General features: G+C 39.4%; 1 protein-coding gene and 1 long non-coding RNA gene across 2 annotated transcripts; one reads left to right on the top strand and one right to left on the bottom strand.

Moving 5' to 3' along the window:
• Nucleotides 1-1,529: 1,529 nt before the first annotated feature.
• LOC127530928 (uncharacterized) lies at nt 1,530-6,214 on the bottom strand. Its single transcript, XR_007937729.1, has 3 exons — nt 6,106-6,214; nt 1,845-1,894; nt 1,530-1,626 (listed from the first exon to the last, which is right to left on the bottom strand). It is a non-coding gene; the product is annotated as an uncharacterized LOC127530928 (long non-coding RNA).
• A 10,130-nt stretch (nt 6,215-16,344) lies between these two features.
• Nucleotides 16,345-19,364, top strand: LOC127530824 (E3 ubiquitin/ISG15 ligase TRIM25-like). The gene has a single exon (XM_051938403.1). The coding sequence runs from the start codon at nt 16,461-16,463 to the stop codon at nt 18,102-18,104; it is 1,644 nt and encodes a 547-aa protein (XP_051794363.1). The 5' UTR covers nt 16,345-16,460; the 3' UTR covers nt 18,105-19,364.
• Nucleotides 19,365-19,934: the final 570 nt, after the last annotated feature.

The following is a 19,934-nucleotide window of genomic DNA, read 5'->3' as shown; positions in this document are numbered from 1 at the left end:
CCCCTGCCTTCACCAGAGTCAGCTGGGATAGACTCCAGCACCCCCCATGACCCTGGTGAGGATAAAGCGGTGTATAGAGGATGGATGGATGAATCTCAGCATGAACTGTTTGTAATAAAGCGGCAGTGTGAATATAACAGATATTTGAAGTCTGTCTCCATTTTTTGAAGCGTAAATCCATAATTTAAAAAGATCCACATTCATCTGAGACTTCAAGTGTTTCCTGTTGATCCAGTTCAATTGTCCAACAACAGTATATTACAGAAAATGTATTCACAGCCAATAATAGGACCAAAATACTGCCAATAATAAAGATTATTATATATATTTATATTAAACATAAATATAATGAAATGATTAATAATGTTCAAATACAATTATGTGATAAAATAATAATACACTCTGATTACTCTTTCATTATTAGTATTAATAGTAATACTAGTAGTCCATTAATAATAATAATCATATAAAAATTGGTCTTTTTCTTGTTGCTATTATTTTTATGTTTATTAACCACTACAGTTGCTCCTACAACTAATAAAAATAAAATAATAAACAAATAAAATAATAAAAATGTGCATATTAATAATAGAACTACGGTATTATTTGAAACAACAAGAACAATAACAACAAACGTAAATAAATGAAAATGAAAAATAATGGATATTTGATATTAGATTAAATTTTTGTATTCATTTTTAATTTATTTTTTACAAATTGATTTATTCTACTGGCCTTGCAAAAGTTCTGTTACACTTGGTTTCATGATCTTTAGAGACGTTTACATGTCAGAGTGAAAAATTCCATTAAATAAACTGAAAGTTCTACCTTATAGGCAGGTGTCCTTAATACAAATTTTAATTTTTTTCAGTTACCATGGAGATCTAGCTCCAAAGCATCAGTTACCATGGAGATCTAGCTCCAAAGCATCAGTTACAATCAAGATCTAGCTCAATAGCATCAGTGACCATGGAGATCTTTCTCCACATCATCAGTTACGATGGAGATCGAGCTCCAAAGCATCAGTTACCATGGAGATTTCAGCTCCACATCATCAGTTACCATGGAGATCTAGCTCCAAAGCATCAGTTACCATGGAGATTTCAGCTCCACATCATCAGTTACCATGGAGATCTAGCTCCAAAGCATCAGTTACCATGGAGATCTAGCTCCAAATCATCAGTTTCCATGGAGATGTAGCTCCAAAGCATCAGTTACCATGGAGATCTAGCTCCACACCATCAGTTACCATGGAGATCTAGCTCCAAATCATCAGTTATCATGGAGAACTTGCTCCACATCATCAGTTACCGTGGAGATCTAGCTCCACAGCATCAGTTACCATGGAGATCTGGCCAGGTTAAGACAGAACCACCTTCCTGCCACTAAAACCTCTGATTTTAGACTCGACCCACTGATCGTTTCTCAGAGATGACCTTTGAAAATCCGCTCTGAATCACATTTACTGCTTAAAATCTAAATCTATGTTTAATTTACGTCCACAGAAAATGAATAAAAGCTGAAACTCACCGACTTGCTGTTTCCATTGAAGTCAAAATTCTCTCCCAGGAGTTCAGACATGCAGCCGAAGGCGTGGAAGCAGTGATCCACGTAGAAGTTCTCCATCTGAATACGAGCAAAAAGAGGTTGAAATGTTGATGTTAAAACAATTTAATTCAAGCAAAACTGACCAGACGGATGATCTGCAGCATCCTGGTGAGGAAATCAATGGTTTAAATGAACTGAAAAAACATTAATTCAGAAAAAAAAATACAAAGAAAAACTATTAAAAAAAAAAGCTAAATTAATTTTGTAAACATGATTTGATTTTTGGTTTTACTCACATGTTTAGTGAAGTCTTCCAGATCTGGAGGCTTTAGAGGCCAAATGAAAGCTGGAAAAGATGATTTTAAACATTTTAATGCAGGAAGAATTAAAACTGCAATCAATAATTCATCAGTGTCAACTTTTAAAAGATAGATTAACTGCTTTGAGTATTTTTTAAGGAAAAAGGAAAAGAAAAATTCTCTGATTCCAGATTCTTAAACGTGAATATTTCCTGTTTTTTCCTCCTTTTTGACAGTAAACTGAACATTTAAGGGCTGTGGAAAAAGAAAACCAGACGTTTTTCACCAGTTTCAAAACAACTAATTACTACTTGAAGCTATGGGAAAGAGTAGAGTAGTTGAAGCTAGACTAGACGAAGGACAGAGGTGAACATCTGTGAGCAGCAGTATGGTTTCATGCCAAGAAACAGTACAACAGATGCAGCATTTGCTTTGAGGATGTGGATAGAGAAGTACAGAGAAGGTCAGAAGGAGCTGCATTGAGTCTTTGTAGATCTGGAGAAAGCTTCTGACAAGGTGCCCAGAGAGGAACTGTGGTTTTGTATGAGGAAGTCTGGAGTGGCAGAGAAGTATGTTAGAGTGGTGCAGGACATGTACACACGTGGACAAAATTGTTGGTACCCCTCAGTTAAAGAAGGAAAAACCCACAATTCTCACTGAAATCACTTGAAACTCACAAAAGTAACAATAAATAAAAATTTATTGAAAATTAAATAATCAAAAACAGCCATTACTTTTGAATTGTTGATTAACATAATTATTTAAAAAAACAAACTAATGAAACAGGCCTGGACAAAAATGATGGTACCTCTATAAAAGATTGAAAACTATTTGACCAGAGTGACATGATTAACTCAGGTGTGTCATTTAATTGACATCACAGGTGTTTCCAAACTCATAATCAGTCAGTCTGCCTATTTAAAGGGAGACAAGTAGTCACCCTGCTGTTTGGTGAAAAGGTGTGTACCACACTGAACATGGACAACAGAAAGCGAAGGAGAGAATTGTCCCAGGACATCCGAAAAAAAATGATAGACAAACATCTTAAAGGTAAAGGCTATAAGACCATCTCTAAACAGCTTGAAGTTCCTGTGACAACAGTGGCTCATATTATTCAGAAGTTCAAGACCCACGGGACAGTAGCCAACCTCCCTGGACGTGGCCGCAAGAGGAAAATTGATGACAAATTGAAGAGACGGATCGTTGGAATTGTATCCAAAGAGCCCAGAGCAACCTCCAAAGAAATTAAAGGTGAACTCCAAGGCCAAGGTACATCAGTGTCAGATCGCACCATTCGTCGTTGTTTGAGCCAAAGTGGACTTCATGGGAGACGACCAAGGAGGACACCACTGCTGAAAAAAACTCATAAAAAAGCCAGACTGGAATTTGCAAAAATGCATGTTGACAAGCCACAAAGCTTCTGGGAGAATGTCCTTTGGACAGATGAGACCAAACTGGAGCTTTTTGGTAAGGCACATCAACTCTATGTTCATAGACTCAAAAACCAAGCATACGAAGAAAAGAACACTGTCCCTACGGTGAAACATGGAGGAGGCTCAGTAATGTTTTGGGGCTGCTTTGCTGCATCTGGCACAGGGTGTCTTGAAAGTGTGCAAGGTACGATGAAATCTGAAGACTATCAAGGCATTCTGGAGAGAAATGTGCTGCCTAGTGTCAGAAAGCTTGGTCTCAGTCGCAGGTCATGGGTCTTCCAACAGGACAACCATCCAAAACACACAGCCAAAAACACCCAAGAATGGCTGAGAGAAAAGCGTTGGACTATTCTAAAGTGGCCTTCTATGAGCCCAGATCTGAATCCCATTGAACATATGTGGAAGGAGCTGAAACATGCCATTTGGAGAAGACACCCATCAAACCTGAGACAACTGGAGCTGTTTGCTCATGAGGAGTGGGCCAAAATACCTGTTGACAGCTGCAGAACGCTCATTGACAAATACAGAAATCGTTTAATTGCAGTGATTGCCTCAAAAGGTTGTGCAACAAAATATTAAGTTATGGGTACCATCATTTTTGTCCAGCCCTATTTCATTAGTTTGTTTTTTTAAATAATTATGTTAATCAACAATTCAAAAGTAATGGCTGATTTTGATTATTTAATTTTCAATAAATTTTTATTTATTGTTACTTTTGTGAGTTTCAAGTGATTTCAGTGAGAATTGTGGGTTTTTCCTTCTTTAACTGAGGGGTACCAACAATTTTGTCCACGTGTGTATGAGGACTGTAAGACAGGGGTGAGGTGTGCTGTTGGTGTGACAGAGGAGTTCAAGGTGGAGGTGGGAGTACATCAGGGATCAGCTCTGAGCCCCCTCTTGTTTGCTGTGGTGATGGACAGGATGACAGACGAGGTTAGACAGGAGTCTCCATGGACTATGATGTTTGCAGATGACATTGTGATCTGTAGTGAGAGCAGGGAACAGGTGGAGGAGAAGCTAGAGGCGTGGAGGTTTGCCCTGGAAAGGAGATGAATGAAGGTTAGCCGCAGCAAGACGGAGTATCTGTGTGTGAATGAGAGGGACCCAAGTGGAAGAGTGAGGTTACAGGGAGAAGAGATCAAGAAGGTGGAGGATTTTAAGTACTTAGGGTCAACAGACCAGAGCAATGGAGAGTGTGGAAAAGAGGTGAAGAAGCGTGTACAGGCAGGCTGGAACAGCTGGAGAAAAGTGTCAGGTGTGATGTGTGATAGAAGAGTTTCAGCTAAAATGAAAGGAAAGGTTTACAAAACTGTGGTGAGACCAGCCATGTTGTTTGGTCTGGAGACAGTGTCCCTGAGGAAAAGACAGGAGGCAGAGCTGGAGGTAGCAGAACTGAAGATGCTGAGGTTCTCTTTGGGAGTGACCAGGATGGATAGGATCAGGAATGAGTCCATCAGAGGGACAGCACATGTTAGAGGCTTTGGAGATAAAGTCAGAGAGGCCAGACTGAGATGGTTCAGACATGTCCAGAGGAGAGAGAGTGAATATATTGGTAGAAGGATGCTGAGTTTCCCACTGCCAGGCAGGAGGCCTAGAGGAAGACCAAAGAGGAGGTTTATGGATGTGGTTAAAGAGGACATGAAGGTAGTTGGTGTGAGAGAAGAGGATGCAGCAGACAGGGTTAGATGGAGGCAATTGATTCACTGTGGCGACCCCTGAAGGGAAAAGCCGAAAGGAAAAGAAGAAGAAGAAGAATTTAATCAGAAAGAAATGTAATTTATTCTATTAATTCCTTCTCTTTGTTTTCTGGCTTTGGAAATGTTGAAATGATTTTGAAAATCAAAATATTTAAGAGTAAAAAACTGCATTTATAGCCGACAGAAAGCACTACTGAATATTCTGGACCAATTTTAAAACAGATATATGAACGTACTCCAAAGTTTTTACAGTTAAACATCATATATTGCTCCATTTTTCATAAATTTAACTAAAGTTTCTCATGTTCCCCACATTATCTTTTTCAATTATTCACCTTAAAATACTCCAAAAATGGTTAAGTTCACTATTTTTGGTACAAATTCTGGTTCCAGTCCATAAAGAAATGTGGATTTTTGTTTGAAAACCAACAAATATTGTTTAATTAGCTCTAAAACAGCAGTTGGGATGAATTCTGACTAACTAGGAACTACGAGTGAATCTTAAACAATTGGAATATTACAAAAATATTTACAAAATTACTTTGAATTCAATTAAAAGATTTAGAACATTGTTTAATATTTTTAAGCTGCTATTTAAGAAAGCAAAAGCATTATATATACGAGAATAACTTCACAAAAAGTAAAAATACTTCAGGCCTTTTACTCGTTTTTAAAAAGCCAAGAAAATTTATTCAAACTCAAAGTTGAATTTTCCAATAATTTTAAATATTGGATTTCTGATTTTGAGGAGCTATGAGCCAAAAACATCAACAAACAACCAACATTAATATTAATATTTTATGGGCCTATCATATAATAAAATGTTAGATAAAGATAAAAAATTATAATTTGAGAAGCACCATGAGATGTTGAGGAGCTTTATGAAAGCCAGAAGTGATTATTTTTTACACTTTCACACAATAAAAATGGATTTTCAACCACATTGGACCTTGAATATGTTGTATTTGACACCAGAAACAGTAAAAAAAAATCTGCTGAACCATTCAAAAAACTCAACTTTAATCCTGTATTTTTATGTAAAATTACATCAAATGAGTCTCTGACCTGCTTCAGTTTTCTAGATCTTAACGGGAGGAAAACTTGAATTAAATGAGGTCAGAAACTCACCGTTTCTTGGTGACAGAAGTGGAACCGGCACCGATTCGACGTGACGCCACGACTCCCCTCTGGGCTGATGTCTGGATGTAAACGTCCAGCTGGAGTTTGGACCAGAACCGGCCTGAAGATACAACAAACGTCAAGAAAAACTGCATCTAGTCGTTGGTTAGACACTTTAACTTGGATAAATAACATTTCAGTCTCTATATAACTGCATTATTTTACCTGCTGTGTCCTAAAGTACCATCAATCCAGCACTTTTTGCATTAAAATGACTTGATATCATTCATATTTTTAAGATTAAAGCTTGCAAAAATGAGATTTTCTTTCATTCTAAGGAAAAAATGAATCTGTAAACCATGTTAATTACAGTCTAGTTTGCAAAATCCAACATAAACAGCCGAAACATCACAAATAATTGCCAATAATTCTAAATATTATGCCTTGAATAGGGTGACCATATTCTGTTTCTCTGAAAAGAGGACACACTTCCAGCTCGCGCGCGAAAAATTTTCAGTCCCCCCCCACTATTTTTAGGGGTTTTCTGTGGGTCAGGGGGCTTTCTGTGCTTCAAACTCAGTTAAACAGATATTCTGAATTCCCCAGAAAAGAACACTTTACCTGGAAATACAGAAAAATAGCCCAAAACACTCACAAACAGTTGCTTTATAAATAATATATTTATTAATTTAAAGCAATTCTCCTAAACAATATAATCAGTCACATACAAATATGGCATGCTCTAGTCTTTAATAGTTATTGACTCAAGTTGTGTAGGAACACATGTATTCAGATGTTTAACAAAATAAGAAATAATCATCTCTCTTAAGTCTGACACTTACACCTTAGTTAGGAACAGTGAGGTAGAGTACCATTCTTCAAAATAACCTCCCAATTATCAATTATGTAAAAATAGAAATAATGCCTCAAAATATTAAACAAAAAGAAAAAACAGAGGTAGCCTATTCTTCAATGTTCAGGTAGCCCGTTCTTCAAAATAATGTGTCTAATGGCAAATGAAAAAAATATAGAAATAATGCCTCAAGTCAACAGTCCTTTTTTTCCTTCTTTTTCATTTTCTTATTAGCTACAGAGACATAAGTCCCAGCTTTGCAGACTGTACATTCTGCCTCCCATTTGACACGACCCGGATGAAAACAGGGGTACTTTTTTCGCATTTCATCAGTGAAATGACATTTGCGTTTCGGCATTTTCTTTCGGTTCGAGTGTTCTCTCACAGTGTGCCTACCTGCCTGTCAGCCTGCGAGGAGTGAGTGAGTGTGGAGCGCCTCTGTACAGCTTTGTGAATGATTAATACACGTTCCGGGGTTCGGCTCAAACTCCGCCTCTCAGAGCGTGTTTCCAAAGGAACCATGAATGATAAAAACACTGGTCTGTGACGCGCTCAAGCTAGGCAAGATCAAAAACCCGGACATTTGAAGGACTTTATAAACGCCGGCCGGACAGGCCGGACAGCCTCTCAAAAGAGGACATGTCCGGGCAAAAGAGGACGTATGGTCACCCTACCTAAAGACAGATGCCTTGGTTGCTAAATTCCTTCTGGACAGGTAAAATGTATTATTGTATCATACTGCGGCTATAGGCAACTTCACGAGTCCTATGCAAGTTTCTGGAGGAGGGTTGCCTAGCCATGCTACACCCATGTTTCTGACGGCACAAGGGTCTAGGGAAGCGGGCTAAAAGGTTGTCTATCAAATCCCTCTGCAGCAATTGGGTAGGTATACAACCAATCAACGCAACGAATAGGCTGATGTAGTTCCGAGAGCACCGGCGGATTGTGGCTAAGTCCCATTAGCTTCCCAACCAGTGGAGCTGTGGAGCCAACTGGTATATTAAGGATTTGCCATATCCCGTCAGCATAAGTCCAAATACGTCTTTCTTCTCAATGAAACACTTAAGTGCTGTCCTTTGTTTATCTTTAAAGTTGAATTTTAGCTTCAAATCTTTAAGTGCTGTGGCCAAAGCCGAGTGGAAAGATAACTGTTTATTGTGCACCGGTTGTTTCTGTCAGAATCGTCACGCCTCTGTCGTCACTTAGTTACGCCCGCCTTCTGACTCTACACTTCATGGTGATTGGTCCGGCCAGTTTTAGGAGAATCTAGCCTCGAGCCTTATGGAGGGTAACTAGACCCACCCTGGCAGAGAATTAAATTCGTTGCCGTGGGTTGTCTAGCGAGGTTAAGCTAGGAGGGGGGCGTTTCTTCGTAAATGTTAAGAGGGGGGAGGTTAGAGGGGGGTGAGGGAGAGGTTGTATGTGCGCATGTGCATGCTACGTTCAAAGTCGTAGGAAATTAAATCTCCTCTAATGCCTTTAAGAGAAAGAAATGAAGGCATGCAGAGGTCAGACAGAGAAATCAGACACTATCTCTGGTCCAGCTGGTCCACATGGTAGGAATATTACTTTATATTATATATGTGAGTCAGAGCTACACCTGTCACAATAATTACCTTTATGGACTAAATATTATCTGATGTAGTTCATCTTTTAATTTTGAGATCATAAGTAGACCCTTAATTTTTAAGAATATCCAGATATTGGAATTGTAGAGTGAAAAATGTAAGAAATGCCACAAATAAAGAGCATAAAAAATGCAACCACTAACCTAAAACAATGAATAGAATTATCTGGACTGTGACTGTGTTAAAGATGAGTTGATAATGTAATCATTGTTTCAGGCCTAACATCTGCAGAAATCACACAAATGCAGATTTTCCCAAAACAGTGCACTAAACAGACACGTCTAGTTTCACTTTAATGAGTTGATAAATTTGTGAAACATTTTGAACATATCTGGCATTTGGTATCTTCAACGTGTATAAGGTGAACTTTATTTCAGTTTAAATCTTTTTTCTCCTCTGCTAGACAAATCAGGTCACATACTGTGATTGACAGCTAATAAGAACAACTCATGTTTAGAACTGCCTGACAAATACGAATGATATTTACTGAGGTAATGATTTATTTCAGCAGAATTTGCGTCAGTTTGAACATTTCTGCTGGTTGGGAACACCTGAAAATGTCTGAAGATTAATCTGACCCCAGAGATATTTGCCTCCAGAAAATGATTTACATAAGATTGTTTACCAAGTTTGTGTTTCTGTCACTTTGTTTATGTGTTGAATATATCAATAACCCCTTGATAATGAAACTTATCAGTGAGTTGACCTGTCCTCTAGCACCACCATCAGGCCAAACATGTAAATTAGAATTGATGTGTCTTGAAGAGTTTTCATAGAAATAATCTCAAATTTACTGACAACAGTAACGATTACAAGAGTATGAAGCCTATTTTTAATGACTGTTTATTGACTTTTAAATTAACTGTTTTTATTTATAACTCTTGTTTTATTTTATTGTATTTTATGTGCAGCGTCTTTGCGTTATTTGTAAAGCTCTTTAGAAATAGAATGTATTGTTATTATTTTTGTTGATGATATGACCGTTCCTATAGCGCCACCATCAGGTCAAAACTTTCAGTTTTATACTTAGTGTATCTTGACAATCTTTCATCCAAATCTTTTCTAATTTCTTGCGCACATTCACGACTCTCACAGAATGAACCATATTGATTGATGTTGGTGACCCCTCTTTCCTCTCACAGAAAAGCCGAGTCAACTACATCCAAGTCTTTCAAACTGTCCCCATGCACACGATTCTCCTCTAAATTTGTCATCCCAAGTACAATATTTTCAATCGATGGTGTTATGAAGAGCTTTGATGATGACTTGAATTGTTGAATACATCTTTCAACATGGCTGACTGGTGGGGCCTGGAACCATTTTGATAATAGTAGCGGTAAATCTACCCTGCTGTTCAAATGGGGAAAGTAACCATATTACCTTTCAAAGTTTGGAATGGATCATGTCTGCTGGTGGTTGAGAGGCAACATAAGGGTCAACACTCTTATTCTCATCAAATGAGGATTCCTCAAAATCAGGGTCCCCCTCAACACAATCCTCTCTCTGAAACATTCTCCTCCATGTCACTTTCACTGTCAAAGAGCTGTTCCAGAACATCATTAATAGTAAACCTTTTCCTAGAGGACATTTTCCAGTGAGAGAGGATGCAGATTGCAGTAACCACAGAACACATTGAGGAATGATTTGGACAGAGGGCTGTTCTGCAAGCATTTATATGTTTGTTTCTTCCTTGTTTTGCATGAACTACTAATGTCTTTTCGGTGATACCCTGCCCTCCATAGCACAGGAAACATCAGTTGTACTTTGGAAGGTACAGTAGGTCACACAGACACCTTCATGGCGCAGGGAAGTTCTTATGAGAATATTGTTTCTCCTTCCCCTATATCACGTTAGCACCAAAAACTGAAAATTATGGTCCCTCTGCTCACTTCAACAAGGTGGACATGCTAAGAGTGTCAGACATGTCAGACATGTTGAAGACATAAAGTCGTTATTCAAGCTCTTCATAAAACCATCAATTGAAAATATTGTATTTGAGATGATAATTTTAGAGGGCAGGCATGTGCAGTTGGAAAGACTTGGATGCGATCAACTCCAACCCTTCATTGGCATCCTCATTTTGGAAGGAGTTCACAAGTCATGTTGTTTCCCACAGACCCACACAACTAGAAGACTGAAAGTTCTCATGGGAATTGTTGTTTTCTCCACCCCCTGTGATGTATCAACTCAAAAGTACCAGCTCTGCAGCTGCAGGTGTGGGGATGTTCGGTCACACAGACAGACCGATAAGTTTTACAGCTGAAACAGTTTGGGGTCCAATTGACCTCAGAGGAACACCAATGCGTGATCTACCCCTGTTTTAAACTATTTCTTTCTGCTGCTGGGACTCTTAGGTTCTTTCACCAGCAGGAGTCTCCCTTGGCTCAGTTTTCCCTGTTTTTTGACACTTCCAGTCCTTTGTCATGTAGTCGTTGTTCTTTATTCAACAAGACTTCTTATCCCCATTGGTACATCAGTAGCTAACAGAAAAATTTGATTTTTCGATTCTATTTATGAAATTGACTCCCAAAAAAGTTCCTTTTCAGCAGCTCAATCTAAAGTTAACATTACTTTTACCATACTTTTTACACTTTGGATTTACCATTAAATAAGAGAAAATGTCCAACTTTCCACAACAGATCCACCATTAGATAACAGCTATTGTTGATTATTAGTTGAAATTATAGATTTACTTTAATTTTTTTCAAAATGCTCTCTTTTTTTGTTTGTACACCATTTAAACACAAAAAATGTCCTGTTCTCAAGACCTTTTTTTAATATTTTTTGTTTACAATACATAAACCATCATAATACAGAAATCAAACAGAAAATGTCATTTTTTAAACGCTGATTTCTAGAATAAATTCGTGACATTACTTGTTTAAAAAAAAATCAAGTTGACCAAGTTAAACTAACAAATATTAACATCTTTTTCCATTAAATTCATCCACCACCAGTCTGTTCATTTAGTTTGTCTCCTCTATATCAGAAGATAATCAGTGTTGTCCTGATTGATTATTGGTAGAATAATAATAATACACTGCTCAAAAAAATTAAAGGAACACTTTTTAATCTAAGTATTGCATCAAGTCAGTCAAACATGTGGGATACTGATCTGGTCAAGTAAGTAACTGAGGAGGTTTTTAGTCAGTTTCAGCTGCTTTGGTGTTCATGAAATTAACAACAGATGCACTAGAGGGGTAACAATGAGACACCCCCAAAACAGGATTGAGTTTACAAGTGAAGGCCACTGACATTTTTTTCCTTCCTAATTTTTTCTGACTGTTTTTCACTAGTTTTGCATTTGGCTAGGGTAAGTGTCACTTCTGGTAGCATGAGGCGATACCTGGACCCTACAGAGGTTCCACAGACAGTCCAACTCCTCCAGGATGGCACATCAGTGTGTGCCATTGCCAGAAGGTTTGCTGTGTCTCCCAGCACATTCTCAAGCGCATTGAGGAGATTCCAGGAGACAGGCAGTCAGTCTGGGAGAGCTTGACAGGACCGTAGAAGGTCCTCAACCAATCAGCAGGACAGGTATCTGCTCCTTTGTGCAAGGAGGAACAGGATGAGCACTGCAATAGCTCTACAAAATGACCTCCAGCAGACCACTGGTGTGAATGTCTCTGATCAAACAATCAGAAAGAGATGTAATGAGAGTGGTCTGAGGGCCCAGCATCCTCTAGTGCTCACTGTGCTCGCTGACTGACACCGTGGAGCTCGGTTGACATTTGCTATAGAACACAGGAATTGGCAGGTCTGCCAATGGTGCCCTGTGCTTTTCACAGATTAGAGCAGGTTCACCCTGAGCGCATGTGACAGGCATGAAAGGGTCTGGAGAAGCCGTGGAGAACGTTATGCTGCCTGTAACATTGTTCAGCATGACCGGTTTGGTGGTGGGTCAGTGATGGTGTGGGGAGGCATATCCATGGAGGGACGCACAGACCTCTACAGGCTGGACAATGGCATTCTGACTGCCATTAGGTATCAGGATGAAATCCTTTGACCCATTGTCAGACCCTACATTGGTGCAGTGGTCCTGGATTCCTTCTGGTGCACGACAATGCCCAGTCTTATGTGGTAAGAGAACTCATGCAGTTCCTGGAGGATGAAGGAACGGATACCATTAGCTGGCCCCCACGCTCACCTGACCTGAATCCAATAGAACACCTTTGGAACATTATGTTTTGTTCCATCAGACACCATCAGGTTGCTCCTCAGACTGTCCAGGAGCTCAGCGATGCCCTGGTCCAGTTCTGGGAGGAGATACCCCAGGACACCATCCATCGTCTCATTCAGAGCTTGTCCCGACATCGTCAGTCATGTATACAAGCACATGGAGGCCATACAAACTACTGAATACCATTTTGAGTTGCTGCCAAGGAATTTCAGAAAGATGGACCAGCCTGCCACATCAGTTTTTCACTTTGATTTTGGGGTGTTTTGAATTTAGCCCTCTTGGGGGTTGATAATTTTCATTTCCATCAAACAATGTGGCACTTTTCATTCCTAACACATTATCCAGTCCATATCAATGCTAAGATCCAGTTTGTTTTTCCCCGCATTGAAATATGATGTATTTTCAAAGTGTTCCTTTAATTTTTTTAGCAGTGTACATTCTGAAGCATTTCAGAAAACAAAGTAAAAATCATCAACTACATCAATCTACGTTTTTCTTTGTACTGATCAAACATTTCCATTGGCAATCAGCATTTTCAAACACAACAGTATGAGAAGCGAATTTCCCCACCACTTATAGTCCTTCATCATGCAGTTGAGGGGAACAAAAAAACAAGTCCTGAGCAGAGAGAGTCTGACTGGACGTTGTTACTGGGAGGTTGAACAAAGATGAACTGTAGATTCAGTAGCAGTCACATACAAGGATATCAGCAGAACAGGACCAGAAAGTAAATTTGGGTGCAACGACAGATGTGCTTTAGAAAATTCATACAAAGGCACTTACGTTCACAACAGCATTAAAACTCACATCTCAGGTCCTCCGTCCTCCAGAATTGGAGTCTATCTGGATCACAGTGCAGGTATTCTGTCCTTCTACAAAGTCTCTGACACCATGACTTTGATCCACAGAGTCCAGACCACATTCACTCAGCCTCTCTATGCTGGATTTAGAGTTTATGGCTATAATTGCTCTGTTGAACTGTGTGAGCTCAAGTAGACAGATGTTATAAAAAAGCCAAAGAGTTAAAATCTGTTCATGTAAATTGATTTTTGTCTCTGTGCTGTGGTGTTTCTGCTCCAAAAGTCCTAAATATTTGTTATTGAGTGTTGACTGGAGTGAATCTTTGACTTTCTGCCGACATAAAAACCATTTTAGTCAAAGCAGATGTTGTCCTCAAAGTGTGCAGCTGCATCAAGTAGAATGAAATTATGAGGACGGAGAATCAAACTTGCTCCATCATTTCCATTTGTGACTCTGAATATACTCACAGTAAGAAGGTAAAATGTTGCTGGGCTTCATTAAATGTGCTAAAGTTATTGTACATGACTTGTGGGGAAATGAGCTTCTAATACTGTTGTGTTTGAAAATCCTGATTGCCAATGGAAATGTTTGATCAGTCTTGAATGCTTAAGAATGTAGACCTGTATTATTATTATGACTCTACCAGTAATCAATAAGGACAACACTGATTATCTTCTGATACAGTGGAGACAAACTAACTGAACAGACTGGTGCTGGATGAAATGAATGATAAATATGTCAACATTTATTGATTTGATCAATGAATCAACATGATATTTCCTGAAATAAGTAATGTCTCATGAGTTAATCCTTGAAAATCAAAATAATTTTCTGTATGATTTCTGTATTATGATGGTTTATGTATGGTAAACGAAAAACTATTAAAAAAGTCTTGGGAAACAGGACACCTTTAGTGTTTAAATGGTATACCAACAGAAAAAAAGGACTATTTACCAGAATTTTACATTGAATCTAGAATTTCAACTAATAGTTAACAATACTTCTTGTCTAAGGGGCTCGACAAGCGGAAAGCGACAACAGTTGCGCTCCATGTATTTTCTATGGCTGTTGTGCGACGAGACGAACATCGCTTCCCCCCCTCCCAACAATGCGATGGCGACATTCGTGCATGTGAAATTTCACGCCCGTTCACGTAGACGTGCACCCACTGGCTTGCGACGCGATACAAGAAAGTTGAAAAATGTTCAACTTTTTTCGTCGTTGCCTGGAGCTTCAACCAATCAGCGATAGTTTCACTCACTTACCAATGAGCTGACACCATGTTACACAGTGCAGTCTGCTCCTATACATTAATATATATATATATTTTTAATAATAACAATAATTTGTTATGGGTGGTGGGATGCTGGACCCCTACTTTATAAGCTTGAAGCTTCTTTAGGGTGTCCATTTTCACAATCTAAAAACTGACAAGACTCTATTGATCTCAAAGTGGAGAATTGACTTGTGTAACATTGTGAAATAAACAAACAAACAAAAACAATGGTCCACTCCTGTTTTCAATCATTGTTTTCAGCCCTTTCCAACATGGAGGAGCAAATTATTTTAGCCGTGATTGATCTCCCGAGTCTTTATGATCCTTCCCTTAATGACTATCATGATATAAATAAAAGAGCTGCTGCATGGGAGTTGGTTGGCGCCAGGGTAAACTTTTATAAGCCAATGTCAATAGTAAAATTTCGGCTAAATCAAGCAATATCTTCTGGCTCATCATCTTTATGCTTTGCTGTCATGAAACTCTTTGAAAACGTAAAAAATCCCTCTAATTTCACGGCCAATCAGAAGTGAGGGAGACAAGCTATCTGTGCTTTTGCACAGCGTGACGTGTGTCGCCGTCACCTGCCGCTGCCAAGTATTGCGGACCGTGTGTTGAATTTATCTCCTCTTGCGATGACTTTCGCATTCCCCCCTCAACTGTCGCTCCCCGTGTGTCCAGCCCCTAATGGTGGATCTGTTGTGGAAAGTTGGACATTTTCTCATATTTAATGGTAAATCCAAAGTGCAAAAGCGACAAAAGCTTTGTAAAAGTAATGTTAACTGTTGATTCACCCGCTGAAAAGGAACTTTATTTGGGGTAGATTTCATAAATACAATCAAAAAAATCTAACTTTTCTTCTTGTTACTGATGTACCACTTGTGATAAGAAGTCTGATTGAATAAAGAACAATGACTGTGTGACAAAGGACTGGAAGTGTAAAAAAAACAGGGAAAACTGAGCCAAAGGAGACTCCTGCTGGTGAAAGAATGACAAACCCAACAAACATAAGAGTTCCAGCAGCAGAAAGAAATAGATTGAAATGAGTCCTTTGATTTCCTCCCTCCCTGACCAGCTCCTTTGCTGACAGGTAAGAAAGATTGTAAAAGGAAGCTGCAGCCACTTATGTGGATGTTCTCTACTGATGATGCACTACAGGCTCTATACAGTAAAATAAACTGCTATACTTAGAGTATGTCAGACTGCTAAACATGGATTGTGATGTTCTAAACTCTGCAGAGTATAAATGAAGACATAAAGCAGCATCAGCTGAGGTTGTACTCTGTGAGCAGGATGTACTTTTAGGTTGAATTCATCCAATCTGGTGTCAAACTCTTTCAATAGTGGCTACAGAAACACCAAACTGATACAGAGGCTCCTCTTCCTGGGTTGGACTGAAACATGAAAACTCCTCCTCCTCCTCTTCCTGCTTTCAAGAACAACCAATCCCATCCAGTCCATGTGTTTCCTGCAACCCTTCACAGATCTCAGAGTCCACATATAGGTGTAACCAACATGTTGTGAAGTGCAAGTCATACCCTAGAGTGAATGTGAAGAGTTAGAGATCAGGTTTTGTGTCTGAGAGAAAGTGAAACTATCTGACATTCAGCGTCTCTGAGAGGTGAAATGGCGCAGCAAGGAATTCAGATGGACCAGAAGAAACTCTATTGTTCAATCTGTTTGGATCTACTGAAGGATCCGGTGACTATTCCCTGTGGACACAGCTACTGTATGGACTGTATTGGAAGTCACTGGGATGAAGAGAATCAGAGGTATATCTACAGCTGTCCTCAGTGCAGACAGATGTTCAGACTGAGGCCTGATCTGAAGAAAAGCACGGTTTTAGCAGATTTAGTGGAGGAAGTGAAGAAGACAAGACTTGAATCTTCTCCAGATGATCTCTGCTATGCCGGACCTGGAGATGTGTCCTGTGATTTCTGCACTGGGAGAAAACTAAAAGCTGTCAAGTCCTGTCTGCAGTGTCTGGTCTCTTACTGTGACCAACACCTCCAGCCTCACTATCATGTTGCTGCATTAAAGAATCACAAGCTGGTGGACCCGTCAAAGAAGCTTCAGGAGAACATCTGCTCTGCTCACAATGAGGTGATGAAGATTTTCTGCCGCACTGATCAGCAGTGTATCTGTTATCTGTGCTCCTTGGATAAACATAGAGGTCATGATACAGTTTCAGCTGCAGCAGAAAGGAACGACAAACAACGAGTTGTTGGGTTGAATCAAGAGAAGATCCAGCAGAGAATCCAGGACAGAGAGAAAGATGTGAGGATGCTTCAGCAGGAGGTGAAGGTCATCAATCAGTCTGCTGACAAAGCTGGAGCCAACAGTGAGGAGACCTTCAAAGATCTCATCTGTCTCATTGAGAAAAGAAACTCTGATGTGAAGCAGCAGATCAGATCCAAGCAGACAGATGAGGTGAGAAAAGTCAGAGATCTTGAGGAGAAGTTGAAGCAGGAGCTTGTTGAGTTGAGAAGGAGAAGCTCTGAGCTGGAGCAGCTCTCACAAACAGAAGACCACATCCGGTTTCTACACAATTATCCTCAAATATCAAATCTCTGTGATTCTAAAGAATCTCTCAGCATCAGAACTGATCCTAAAGTGAACTTTGAAGTCGTAGAAACAGCTGTATCAAAGGTCAAAGAAAAACTGCAGGATGTTCTTAGCGTGGAGTGGATTTTGAAGTTGCAAGAAAATCTGCAAGTAGAACCCAAAACAAGAGCTGAGTTCCTACAGTATTCCCGTCACCTCACACTGGATCCAAACACGACAAACCCACAGTTATTGTTGTCTGAAGGGAACAAGAAAGCAACAGTGACGAGACAGATTCAGTCATATGTTCATCATCCAGACAGATTCATGGAAAAGCAGCAGGTCCTGAGCAGAGAGAGTCTGACTGGACGTTGTTACTGGGAGGTTGACCAAATAACAATTATAGCTTCAGTAGCAGTCACATACAAGGATATCAGCAGAACAGGACGAGAAAGTGTATTTGGGTACAACGACAGATCTTGGGCTTTAGAAGATTCGTTAAATTACACTTTCATTCACAACAGCATCAAAACTCCCATCTCAGGTCCTCCGTCCTCCAGAATCGGAGTCTATCTGGATCACAGTGCAGGTATTCTGTCCTTCTACAGAGTCTCTGACACCATGACTTTGATCCACAGAGTCCAGACCACATTCACTCAGCCTCTCTATGCTGGATTTAGAATTTTGGGTTTTGATCACTGTGTTGAACTGTGTGAGCTCAAGTAGACAGATGTTATAAACGAGCCAAAGAGTTAAAATCTGTTTGTGTAAACTGATTTTTGTCTCTGTGCTGTGGTGTTTCTGCTCCAAAAGTCCTAAATATTTGTTACTGATTGTTGACTGGAGTGAATCTTTGACTTTCTGCAGACATAAAAACCATTTTAGTCAAAGCAGATGTTGTCCTCAAAGTGTGCAGCTGCATCAAGTAGAATGAAATTATGAGGACGGAGAATCAAACTTGCTCCATCATTTTCATTTATAACTCTGAAAATACTCACAGTAAGAACCTAAAATGTTGCTGGGCTTCCTTAAATGTGCTAAAGTTATTGTACATGACTTGTGGGGAAATGAGCTTCTACTACTGTTGTGTTTGAAAATCCTGATTGTCAATGGAAATGTTTGATCAGTACAAAAAAATGTAGAGTTGATGATTTTAACTTCGTTTTCTTGAATGGTTCAGAATGCAGACCTGTATTATTATTATGACTCTACAATAATCAATAAGGACAACACTGATTATCTTCTTATTCAGTGGAGACAAACTAACTGAACAGACTGGTGGTGGATGAAATGGAAGAAAAAATATGTCAACATTTATTGATTTGATTAATGGATCAAGTTGATTTTTCCTGAAACAAATAATGTCTCATGAGTTTATCCTAGAAAATCAGGGTTTAAAAAGTGTCATTTTCTGTTTGATTTCTGTCTTATGGTGGTTCATGTATTGTAAACAAAAATGTAGCTGCAAGGGGACACAAGGCAGTGTCATATTGTGCCGGTCCCAAGCCCGGATAAATACAGAGGGTTGTGGCAGGAAGGGCATCTGATGTAAAACTTTGGCCAAATCAAACATGCGAATCAAATGTATGACTTCCATACCGGATCGGTCGAGGCCCGGGTTAACAACGACCGCCATTGGTGCTGTCGACCTACAAGGTGCCGGTGGAAAATGGACGACTGTTGGTCGAAGAAGGAGGGGAGGAAGGTGTGTTCATAGGAAGAGAGAGAAGAGGATGGATGTGGTTAAAGAGGACATGAAGGTAGTTGGTGTGAGAGACGAGGATGCAGCAGACAGGGTTAGATGGAGGCAAATGATTCGCTGTGGCGACCCCTGAAGGGAAAAGCCGAAACGAAAAGAAGGAGATGCATTGTAAACAAAAAATATTAAAATGGTTTTGGGGAAAAAGACATTTGTTTAAATGGCATATAAACACTTTTTTTTACAGTTAATGTATAATTCCAAATAAAAATCAACATTATTCAGTGGTTGATCTGTTGTCAATGTCTGTTGGACATTTTCTCTTATTTAATTGTAAATCTAAAGTCTAAAAAGAATGGAAGTGTACTAGTCTTGTTGAAAAAATAAAAATGACTGCATGACAAAGGGCTCTCAGTGTACATTAACAGTGGAAACTGAGCCAAGGGAGAGTCCTGGTGGTGAAAGAATGACAAACCCAACAAATATGAGTCCCCGCAGCAGAAAGAAAGAGTTTGAAATGAGTCCTCTCATTTCCTCCCTCCCTGACAGGTTGGAGTTTAAAGAAAGATTGTAAAAGGAGGTTGCAGCCATTTATCATGTGGATGTTCTCTACTGATGATGCACTACAGGCTCTATAGAGTGAAATAAAACTGCGGATCTACTGGTATTTTCACCACAACCACCTCTCGGGTTTACAGAGAATGATCTGAAAAAGAGAAAATATCCAGTGAGCGGCAGTGATGGGTTGATGACGCCTCATGGAGTATGTGTCAGTGTGTTGACTGTGTGTTGGTGAATACCTCAAGACTGACATCGGCTGGACTTAATAAATCAACAGTCTCATGCCTTCTCACATA

The sequence above is a fragment of the Acanthochromis polyacanthus genome, chromosome 18, assembly GCF_021347895.1.
Source record: "Acanthochromis polyacanthus isolate Apoly-LR-REF ecotype Palm Island chromosome 18, KAUST_Apoly_ChrSc, whole genome shotgun sequence".
NCBI lineage: Eukaryota > Metazoa > Chordata > Actinopteri > Pomacentridae > Acanthochromis > Acanthochromis polyacanthus.
Note: the sequence above shows the minus strand (reverse complement) of the source record. Positions and strands in the feature narration are given on the sequence as shown.